The sequence below is a fragment of the Mya arenaria genome, chromosome 2 (genome assembly GCF_026914265.1).
Source record: "Mya arenaria isolate MELC-2E11 chromosome 2, ASM2691426v1".
Lineage (NCBI taxonomy): Eukaryota > Metazoa > Mollusca > Bivalvia > Myida > Myidae > Mya > Mya arenaria.
This window is the reverse complement of record NC_069123.1, coordinates 41,799,123-41,811,336: the sequence shown is the minus strand read 5'-3', so window position 1 is coordinate 41,811,336 and position 12,214 is coordinate 41,799,123. Positions and strand designations below refer to the sequence as shown.

Below are 12,214 nucleotides of genomic sequence, written 5' to 3'. Positions count from 1 at the left end.
GTTATTATTAGATAAATATTATTGACCAATCAAAAAACACTTTGGCCAGCTTTGACCAAACCTAGTAAATAAAAAGTTTTATAGAATTATCTGCAGGTATTAATTGCCTCCCTTTAGTTTGCATGGTTTGCCATACCTGATCATTGAAATGACAGGGGACTAGTTAGAATATTGCCTTTTAAGTGCATCTTGTAACGTTCATTAAGTATTATTGCACTGCATACTCGACATATACCGGTAACTTTATTACACTATCCTTGTTCATAATTCAATAACTTCTGTCGTAACATTTAACTTAGTACGGAATTGAGACATTTGAATGTGTCATCTAATGTATGTGAATGCATGTGTGTGTGTGCATTGTTTGCACTGAAGCGTGCATGATGATCATGTAGTTTCACCTGGCAAATTGATGCATATATATCTGTTACATGTTGGATGGGGTTATTTTGAAATCATTAAAGTTAACAAGTTGGAACCATTACATCAAAAAACTTGAAATTTTAGTGTTTGGATTAATCAAGTTTCAATGATTTATTCAATATATCACAACAATGTATTTTGTTCTGATTTTGTGGAAGTGAAATTCTGTAATTTACTGTTTTAAGGTTTGGATAATATTTGAGATATAAAATGTCTACTATTTCAGGAAGGTAATTATTATTTTGTATCTTATTTCAAACATAAATAAACAAAAGTTGTCGGTAAAAAGATGAATAAATATTTGTCTATTTTGATGTTTTACGGTGGATTGTTGAGAATCACCTGAGAAAAGTGCAGGACTAAGTTATTGAATTAATTTGCACTAATTTTGTCATGTGTTGGAAAATCATTAAATAAAACTCTTTAATATGTTCATCAGTCTCCATATAAATGATGGTTTGTTTACCAAATTAGAATGAAGCTGTGCATGAGAGTTCAGCTTCGCATTTAAAGCTCAAATCTTATTGTATTCAATTAATAATCTTACATGCAACAAGTTTTGTTTTTTGGGGGGATTTAAGCTCAAACGATAATTCCTGTGTATATTTTCAGTGGGTGAGCCTGCAATCGAGGAGGGAGATTCCAGCCTGTCCAGCTTTGACACCGCAGGTCAGTCACACACACTGTAAACATGCTTTTGCACTCTGGCACATCTGTAATGTTTGTACTATAGTAGTTGGCAATTTTGTCCGGAAAAATCATACATTTGGCAAGAAAGATTTTTTAATCTGATTGGTTGAAGTTTTTTGTTCAAAATTAGGATGTGGCATAAATTTTCCATTCATCAACCCTGCCTTTTCTGCCATTTTACATTCACTTATGAATTAGGCATGAAGAAATTGTTGCCCTGTGACACAGCCATACCGTGTCCTCTTGGAGTGGGCAATATACTCCGGAGCAGGCAATGTACTCAGTGATGTAAAAGACACAGCCATACAGTGTCCTCTTAGAGCAGGCAATGAACTCAGTGGTGTAAAAGACACAGCCATACCGTGTCCTCTTGGAGCAGGCAATATACACCGGAGCAGGCAATGAACTTAGTGGTGTAAAAGACACAGCCATGCAGTGTCATCTTGGAGCAGGCAATGTACTCATTGGTGTAAAAGACACAGCCATGCAGTGTCCCCTTGGAGCAGGCAATGTACTCGTTGGTGTAAAAGACACAGCCATGCAGTGTCCTCTTGGAGCAGGCAATGTACTCATTGGTGTAAAAGACACAGCCATGCAGTATCCTCTTGGTGCAAGCAATGTAATCATTGGTGTAAAAGACACAGCCATGCAGTGTCCTCTTGGTGCAAGCAATGTACTCATTGGTGTAAAAGACACAGCCATGCAGTGTCCTCTTGGTGCAAGCAATGTTCTCAGTAGTGACAAGGACACACAGCCATACATTGTCCTGTTTTCCCATGCCATCAAGTTAGAATCATTTGGCAAACACAATTAGTTTGATTTTTGTACCTTAGAGATTGATTGGGAGGTGTTAACTCAGTTGGATAAAACCATGCATTATTTGTGTGTGACCTCACAGTTTTTCCACTTGATCAGAATGATATCTCCATGTACTTGCTGAAAATGAAAGATTTGGAATAAGAAATATTATTTTGAGCAATGACTGTGATTGTGAACTTCATTGCTGTCCAGAAGACACTGTAAGGGAAAGTGTTTTGGCTGAATTATTCAAACTGATAGAACGTAGATTTAAATAAACATTATACCAGTATAACATCAAATAAACACTTATTCAATAGAAGAAAACATCACATAATTATAAAGCACTTGTTAGCAATACCTTTGATTAAGCAGCCATTAATTGGAGAAATTAGTTCTGGCTGGTTGCAGCGGTCCTGTCTCTGTCTCCCTAAGGCTGTATTATCTTCCGTACCCATCTTGGGGATAATTGATCAGTTGTTAAAAGCAACCACTGACAGTTTTGCCGCTTAGTTTGGAAGTGTTTTAAGATTTACAACTTCAGCTGTAAATAAGGGTTTTAAAATTGTGGTTATGTGGGCGATGACATTAAATTTATAGGATAAAATACATGTCCTTGCGATGGATTCGATTTGAAGTTTTTTTTCTTTTAGATGTGATACTTGTCATTGGTTTTATTTTAAAAGAGGTTTCAAGAGCAGAATTCTGATATTGTGTCAATCTTTACATGTGGGTTTTGTGAAAAATATAGTTATACATAAAATGATGGAAAGGATTGAATAGAAATGAAAATGTACAAAGTTATGATGGTTGTCGTAGACAGGGAGAATCGGGTACAGTCTCTCATTGGTCTCGTTGACAATGGTGAGTTCCTTTCAGGTTCTTATATACATGCTCATTTATCAAGGGTGGTACAATCATTACGGGTGTGCACTGTGGCTAATTGATATAAATTAGTGTGTTGTAGGCCACCCAATGTACTAATGAGAGTAATAGGTTTTTAAAAAATGATTAGTGTATATTGCAAGAAAATGTAAGGTGCCAACCATGTTTTGTTATAGTTAGGTGAATAATATTTTGAGATATATGCCGACTGAATGTCTGTGATTTGATCGTATTCAGTTGCAGGTGTAACTATTTTGTGTTTCATGGTTGCAGTCTCTATCATATCATCTTATGTCTATTTATTATAGTAAGATAAACAAACTTGTTATGATATAACATGATTAATTATTTTTATGCTTATATGTTTTCAGACACATCCTCCGAAGTAAGAATGAATGGTACCCACGCCCCTACCCCTCCCGCTAAGAGCCCTAAACCAGGTAAGCTGCTAGGACAGGCTGCACATAGGACATGCATGCACAAATGTCAGTTTGCACATTATGAAGAACCCAAAAAATAAGTGTTCAACTAGGTAGAAATAGGGATTTCTTAATAACAATGTTGATGAAAGTATTCAGTGTTTAGTTTTTGAATGATCATTTAAGGCAAAGACGCTATGTTAGCTTGGTCAGCTTGGAATTGTATCATAATGGACAACATTTCTCAACATTGTTCTTAACAAGAAGACAAGATGAGGGAATGGAACTATTGTATTTCCAATCAATGAAGTGTAAATCGCATGACTAAGAGAGAAGCATGGTGTCCATGACTATTCCTTCACAACAGTTGCTGGAATGATTAACTAGGACTGATTTAGATTTCAAAGACCACAAGAATTCCGGGATGAATGTGGGAAATACTCCACATGAAAGACTGTGCACTGCATGAACCTTTGGATGCAACAGATGAAAGTGGCATCATTGACAGAAACAGCCCTATATAATTATAGAAGAAAGTTAAACAACCTCCAGCAAGATGAAGTGTTGGACAACATGTCTGTAAATGACGTGGTTCAGAATTATGGAAGAAAAGTAAGAGACAGCTTCAAAGTCCAAATTTTCATATTCTGACTCTTGCTGTTTGGGCGTTTCTACATAAACGTAGTTTCATTGGATAGAACTTGATCCACAATATCCAAACAGTGGTCAAAATTAGCACGCGTGCCTGTTGAATCAAGGCTTGCACAAATATTTGATTTTACATATAAGACTTTGTCTTCCTCTCCTGTATTTTTTGTTAGAAAAAGCTGGGACAATGATGATATTAATAATGCTGTCTGTTCTTAAAAAACTTTTTGAACAACAGACTTCTGAAATTTGATCTGTTTGTATAAGAATAGTGTGTTGGATTTATTAAAAAAAACATTTTTTTTAAAAATATTACTAAAACAGTTGAGTGAATCTGAAAGCATTGCAATAATACGAAACAGAATTCATTTATTTTTTTGAATTTGATGTGGCTTTATGAAATCATATTTGAATGAACTCTTGTAATGGAATGGACGGGGCAATTAGTTGGTAATAAATATTTAATTATCCACTTTTGAATTTCTCTGATTCCATTAAACCAGTCATAAGCATATAGATGATTGTCTTGGAAGAGCTTAGTGCCATCAGATTAGTTCAGCCATAGGACAGTGCCTGAGACTTATCCAAGGGAACCACATATTTCATTTGTGCCATGTAGACCATGTAGAATCTGTCTGGAGGGAATAGATTTGGAGTGGGGAACAGAACGCAGGATAGACATGCTGGTGTACTTACAGTTGACATGTCTATATACGGATTCTGAGCCTGGAGAAAATTGGATTTACGCAGATCTATTGGAATGAAATTTGTTTAAGAGAAAAGTGATATTTTCGCTATAGACTAAGGCTTGTTACTTTATTGCACAGATTTATTACTCAGAACAATTGTGTTCATTACATTGAAAAAAATATTCAAAAGATTCTCTTTTTTATTAAGAAAGTAAGAATATTTGTTTTGCAGTTACATGAGATTGGCATTTTAATATCCAGATTGCTAACGAGAATTGATGAAATAAAAAATTGAGAGGATGGAAACACTGTACGATGCTGATGGAAGTTGGAATAGATAATTGAAAAATGCTGATGTAAAACACAGTTTTGTTGTTTTGCTTGTGGCTGATCTGCTTACAACAAATAACAAGATGCCCATGAATATGATTGATATAATTGTAATCCTTGTCTTCATTAAGTCGTAGTCTTCATTAAGCTGTATTGTGAGGGCAGCACGCGAGACGGATGAAACCCTTTCTATTTTATAGAGTGTCGTTCACTGAGCCCTTGATTTTCATTTCATGGAAAGCTTCTTTAGTTCTAAGGCAATGTGCCAAAGGTTTTGAAATTTGTGTTAAAGTTAACAACGTTGCTAACGGCATCGTAGTAAACTTTTAAAGGTCATGTATTGTATGATGTGCTCATATTATTTGTGTTAAATCAGCAGAGCTGAAACAGGTTTCTCTTAATTTGTACGAAGTACTGCAGAACACCAGTCCTATGTGTTCATGAAACTTCCAGAGTAGTTAGGATTTGTATTATACAAATTCAATTTTGCTGGATTGTAAAGACAGGTGAGAGCTGATATGAATTACACTCAAGTCCGTTTCTTGGGCACAAACCAGTACTGTACTGTCCTTTATGAGAGGCCATGAGAAAGTACCCATGGCGGGTCTTGAACCCACATCCTTTTGGGTGAGAGGCAGACACCTATACCACTAGACCACTCTCACCTCTTTGTAAGGATTTGAAAGTTGACAAAAATGACATTAACAACATTTTATTTATTTTTTTTAACTATAAGTTCTGAACAATCGACCTAATAAATATCGAAAGGTTTCCTAGATATATCTTCAGCCTGACTTACCTAGACAGTGACAATCGATATGAAACAGAATAATCACTGTAGGTGAACTATCTAAGAGGATTGCACAACCTCCAGGGGACACTCAAGTATGGGTCTTAACAAGCTGCAGGAAATAAAAATATCTCACAGGAAATAACTCGCATCTGCATCTGTCTTGGAAAGCCTTCCTAATAGGATAATGTGATCAATCAGACTGGCTGCAAATGTCTGGCATATACTGTGCATTTCGTTATGAAATAATATGTCACGTGTAATTATTTCATGCGTGTAAAGACAGACAAACTGACAATGTTATGACATTGACTGTTTAAAGAAACGTCATTGACTGTAAAGTTATGACATTGACTGTAAAGTTATGACATTGACTGTAAAGATATGACATTGACTGTGTAAAGGTATGACATTGACTGTGTAAAGGTTACATGAAATTGATGCGATGAATATGAATATCTGTGTGTTAAAAACTTGCAAAGTCAGCAAAAACAGCACAATTTTACATTGAGTGCAAACACCGTCTCTGAAATATCCAATCCACTTTAAGAACCTGCATGGTGAAATGGAGTCAATTTGTGACAAATCACTGTAAAATTACCTTCATTTCTGCAGAATATGAATGTAATGAGAAAGTGTTTCATGGACATTAGGTGAACCAATAGGATGGCTATTTGACTAAAGGAGAAAATTGAATATAGGGAAGGGAGAACATGAACAATCTTCATACTGTTAAATAATCCATAGACGAACTCTCTATTTTAGTGAATTGTTTTTCCCCAAGTTCATCATACAGTAATCTTTGGTCAGCAATTGAGTTATTTGTGGTTTTGTTTCCCTTGAAGCATTCAGTATTGACTGACATTCATGTGATGTATAGTATAAATCAATAATTATTCATTATAATGTTTACCTGTTTCTGTTGTATTTTTCAGCAGTGTGGTCACCGGGTATGCAGCACTCCCCCTCTGGCTCGACCCATTCAGAGCGGACCCCAGGGGTGGGAACTGACTCCCCCACCTCTTCTCTGAAGGAAGTGCCCCAGAAGTGGACACCAGGGGGATCAGCCCTATTCGCACCTAAAGGATACAAGCCCATTAAGCCAGACTTCACAAAAACTATAGACAGTCGAAAGGTATAAATATCAAAATATCATATAATATTTTTTTTTATATATATATATCTTCTTTTTTTATCCAATGTCTTCACATTGATAAAAGTCCAAAATTAGGTAGTTGCTGTATGGGCATATTGACATATTGGGGATTAATTGCTGTTTGGTTTACCTTAACATGCTATAAAATAAATCGCTAGATAATTCTTTAAATTGTTTACATAAGGTTTACATTGGGAGCTGTTTTGTCCTAAAACGATAGCCATAACTCATTTATATAAATAAACATAATTATGTCTTATTAATGTACATTGAAACATTGAATGCTTGCAGATATCAAGTACGGACAAGTTTATCCCAAAGCCTGAGGAAAGTTATGCATGGAAACCGCCAAACAGATCTGAGTCTGAATCTCTACCCACAAGTGCTTTCTCATACCAGCAGAGCCCCGTCAGTCAGACTGACTACTCCTCTCAACCCTCAGACTCCCAACACACCCAACCGCTCCACTACAACCAGTCTAGTGCTAACGGAAATATTTACAATGCCTCACCTACATCACAGTCATCACAACCAGTCTCAGATACCACCAGTCATGTGACTTCACCATCACCACGACAACGAACCATCTCATCATCAAGCGGAGGCAGAGGGGAGCATCATGTATCGACAAGTATGGTGCACCTGCGGGACGAGCCCAGCCGTCTCCCTCCCTCACAGTCACCTTACATCACACTGCTCCAGAAAAATCGAGGTCAGTACGAGCCTAGATTTTATAATTATGTGGTTATCATGTGACAATGTTGAGTTTACCACTGTTCAGGTGTTCTGTTTTAGTGTTGTAAATTATCTGGAGATGGTTAATTTTAAAAGTTCAATGTGAGTTTTGTTCTTCCCTCAACATGCATGGAGTGATTTCATTATATATTCAAACTCATTTTTGCAGTTTGTTTTTCTTGTTAGATTGTTCAAAACCATGGACATTTTGTTAAAAACTTGACTGTGATTCTCAAAATGATCCCTTGAAAACGTTTTAGATGATGAACAGGAAATAACTTACCCAGGTCAAAATCGACCTGTTAAGGGTCAAGGTAAGGGTTATTACCATAGAAACACAATAGGCTGTGCTGCTGCATTTTGTAGTCAATGTGTCAGTCTAGGACTTTAGCCCTCAGTGTTAAAGACTTTCTCTCTAATTCATACATGATTCAAGCATAGCTTCTATTAAACTAGTATTTGTAGAGCACTCTGACTTTAATTTTTCTAGACAGCTTATGTAACGAACATTTTACTAACATATCGAGGCATGCTCCATGTTTTAACATAGTTCTTTTCTCCTTAAACATAGTTCTGTTCTCTTTTACCAAAGTTATGATTTCGATTTTAAGCCTGGATTAACATTTATCTAACAGTTTAGTCTGTTAAACAACATTTTAATGGACTTTGGGGAAATACTAAGTAAACCATTTCATTGACCTTAATACTTTAAATTAAAACACCTTTCTGGTCATAATACTCTGAGAAAATATTGAAGATAATCCAATTAAGAATAGTTGTGGTCAAATACCTCACTTTGAAAGTGTTATTTATCAATGTTTTCCTCTGATTGTAAACCCCAGTTATGTCATTAATCCAAATGGCAATAATTTGCAGTTAAAAATTTAAAGCTAAATTTTAAATTTCTTGGAGGCATGCTTTGAAATGAAAAATTGCACTTAAACGGATTGTGATGACATGTCATTTAATTTGTTGTCAGTTTCGCAGTGTAGATGTTTAAATTATGTGTGTGCACAAGATGTAAACAAGTTTAAATGCATGCTAATATGACTTCTACTGGTCATTGGTCTGATCCATTTGTGGTCAGTCCTAAGCTGCAAATATCAACTGTTATTCCTCAGTGTTTAATCTATTAAGTAAAGATAGATAAATGTAAGAAAGATTGCGTCACTGTTTGTATATTGGCAGTGTTTATAGATTGTGCTCACAAAGTGTGAGCAGTTAGCTCCCCTTTTTGGTATAGTTGTTTTGTGTATTGAAGATATTTCCCCCTCTCACAGCTTCTATCGAACCTACAGATATAGTTCATGTTTGTGACTAGAGATAGATCTCATGTGTGTGACTTACAAGTTAGGACCATTCTCGTCTAAGCCTCCAAGACTCTGTGAATTGTCTGCTATTGAACTCTGACCAATAGCTGTGTTTGTGCTACACTTAATTGGAATTTAATTCTTAAACCATGTTTTGTTGAGCGTTGACTTTCTGATATACAACTTTTGGAAGTAGTCCCTCATATCTGAATACAAACTGATAGTGTGAACCTAATTCCTACCCATGTCTCCAAGGACATTGATGTATTTTAATGGGAAAACTCATTTTCATTACTTATATGGATGTTCGAGTTAATTAGTGCATTTCAAGGTGCACATGAGTAGTTTTGAAGTGTGGGAATTTTGACGTTTAACAGCGTTGTGACAGTTTGCATCCATTCACGTTTAAATTAAGCATTGAATGATTGATATTGATTTGGTTGTTACTTTTTGCCTACTTGGTTGTATTGAATGGATTAATTTACTTGAGCTAAATAGGTAAGAATTTATTTTTTTCTATTTGAAAACTTTGATATCTGAATGACAGATATGTATTGATAGTTTCATATTTGTAAAGGCATGAAACAACTCATATGTTTTAATATGTGATGAGTATATGCATATGTTTTGGTATAGTTTTATAGATGAGTTATTTGATGAATTTGGTAGATATACATCAATTCCCTTAGGCCGAATATTAGTAATTAAAAGTGCATAATTTGATGAAAAGTGAATATATTTTCGGAAGTTTTTTTTCTTAAAGAATTTATGATATATTAAGCGTAACTATGTAAGCAATAGAAAATGTTTGTTTAAGAGCCTGTTAATTAATTGCAGAGCTCCATGTTTTAAGTGCATTGCCTAACAAAATGATAATGACTGTTACAAAATGCAACAATGACATTAGTCCTACCATATAGACACATTTAACACATGATACCAAAGCCTCAAGACATTGTCTTTAATGGCATGCCAACTTCTGTAATTTGGTATGCAGTAGTCGTTAAAGCTTTACATTAAGGCTTTTTACTCCCCGGGTTTCTTTAAGTAATTTACTGTGCAGGGGAAACGGTCCAGAAATAAATGCTTTTGCTTTGCCATTGCATTAGGAAGAATGTCTAATGCAAGGGGCAGTTCTAAAGCAAGGGGCAGTTAACTGTGAAAATATGTGTGGTCATGAGGTTAAACTTTTGTCAACAAATTTGTTATCACATTTGTTATCACTCTTTAAAAGATATTGTGAAAAAAAAAAAAATGATTTGCACATTCTCCAGTGATATCGTATGTCACTGGGTTCAGTGATTACAGGGTTTAGTCATGAAAGTTTTTGTTAGTGTTTAAAAGAGGATCCCACCTTTTGAAATTCTACCTTATTATCAGGTGGCTCAGTCTTGTGAGAAAATCGTCCTGTTACATTTGTTATAATTGTGAGGTATTTGTCCGGGTTGATGAGCCAAGTTTTGCATGATATTTTCTTTTTTTGCTGGTTATAAAGAAACTGAAATGTAGCTGTCACATGTGTGTGGTATGGGTTACATGAAGGTTCTATAGAAATGACACAAAATAATCAATCCATTGAAGAGGTTGTGTAAAGGGCTGGATGAGGATTATCAAGTGTTGTCCTTTTTGTATAAGGCCTAAAAAAAAAAATGTCCATTTCGGGTAACCCGACCCTACCTATAAAAATGCTCTGACCCTAGCTATTTTTTTCCGTTTCTGAGCAAAAAAAAATATTCGTTAGCGAATAGAGAGTTACGAAGGGCGGATAAATGCAGATTTTAATCAGAATTATTGTTAATATGATAAAACAAAGTCAGGCAATGACAGTAATGTAGGAAAGACTGCCATGTGCAAGAAAACACTCTGAACTTACGACAGATTTTGAAAAAAAAAGGAAAAAAAAACCTACCTACCCTACCTAGAAATTTTGGGAAGGTTACCCTAAACAAACAATTTTATTTTTTTGGCCTAATAGTTGTAATGTGATGCCGGCTAATCTGTATTTTGTTCAACTTAAAGTTAGAATACCAGTGAAATACACCTCAATATAGTCACTTCTGCGTTCGAAGATGCAGGCTTTGTACATGTGAAATTACATTATCATTGAAAAATATTGTAGTAATGGGAATGAATTTATTCAATATGTGATCAGTTGAATGAAGGTCAGAGTAAGTCCATGTATTGTAGTTGATGTAAAATAGTTGCCAGGTCTAACACATAGTCTATGAAGTTGATACTGGACTCAGCAGTAGGGCTTATACCACACATAGGTGTCCTGAGCGTTTTTATACAAAATTGTCACATCAATTATAGTCCTTCTCCTTAATTATGCATGGTTTATGTATTATGAAGTGTTGGTTCATATATTCATTTGGTGTTTAGGCTCATGCTTTTGCCAATGGGTTTGCTGGACAGATTCACTTTCAATCATTTGGAAAAGTGCTGACAACCAAAGATGCATTAAACATTTTGCAACAGTCAAATATCCATTTAGTAATGAAAACATTAACAAAATATCCATTAAGTCCTTAATTGGTTTTATTAAATGAGTTATTTAGAAGCTCGATCAAGTATGGGCACTGGCTCCCCACTGAGGCATTTGATAGGCATATATTGCTGAGCACTAGAATGTTAGCATTTCTTTTTCTTTTTTTCTATACGATTATGTCAGCAGGCTCGTCTTAAACATAATAATAATTATAAAACAAAAAAAAACAATAACTATTGCCTAAACTTATTTTACCAATTTGTACCATCGACATGTTGTACCCCATTGGCTAAAATTGTCTTAAGATGTAAACAAATATATTTACTTGAAATGTAACATTGAGAATCTTAGTTTAACTGCAAAGTTGTGTTTATGAAAAAGGTTAATTTCAGTCATTTGCCTCAGATGACAATTGTTATGTATGCAAGAAGTCAGATTTGTCTTGTCATATTAAACCTGTCATTTTAATATTCCCTCCCCGTTAATGCATTATAAATACGCTTAATATAGCCCCAGCTCACTGTTGTATGTATTCTATGTAAAATGTAAAGATCTTGGCAAATAATATCAAAACGTAAAACTGGGTTGTTCAAATTCTTTCATGTCAAAATGTTTTGATCGTTTTTATCAGAAGAGCCTTTATCAAAAAATATAAATATCTATACGTTCTCTGTGTATTCGGATATTTGTGAAATTGAAAGACATTACTGTGTAATTATTCTAATTAAGACAATTTTAATGTCAATGTGTGTTTTTTAGTGTGTTTTCAAAATGAAATTATCTGTAAAGTACCTTAAATGGAACTTGAAGGTTTTTGTGTCCCATATTTGGCACTGACTAGTTTTCAGCATTT

At 35.0% G+C, this 12,214-nt stretch overlaps 1 protein-coding gene across 25 annotated transcripts in view; it reads left to right on the top strand.

Moving 5' to 3' along the window:
* LOC128208138 (sorbin and SH3 domain-containing protein 1-like) overlaps positions 1–12,214 on the top strand; it is a 99,874-nt gene that overhangs the window by 44,520 nt on the left and 43,140 nt on the right. For 23 of the 25 annotated variants that reach the window (XM_052911727.1, XM_052911704.1, XM_052911603.1 and 20 more), the window contains 5 exons: positions 1,036–1,092; positions 3,168–3,236; positions 6,608–6,807; positions 7,120–7,540; positions 7,824–7,877. In XM_052911727.1, coding sequence (XP_052767687.1) covers positions 1,036–1,092; positions 3,168–3,236; positions 6,608–6,807; positions 7,120–7,540; positions 7,824–7,877 — 801 coding nt within the window. The remainder of the gene's footprint in view (positions 1–1,035; positions 1,093–3,167; positions 3,237–6,607; positions 6,808–7,119; positions 7,541–7,823; positions 7,878–12,214) is intronic. The other 2 variants (XM_052911593.1, XM_052911567.1) reach the window with 1 other exon arrangement.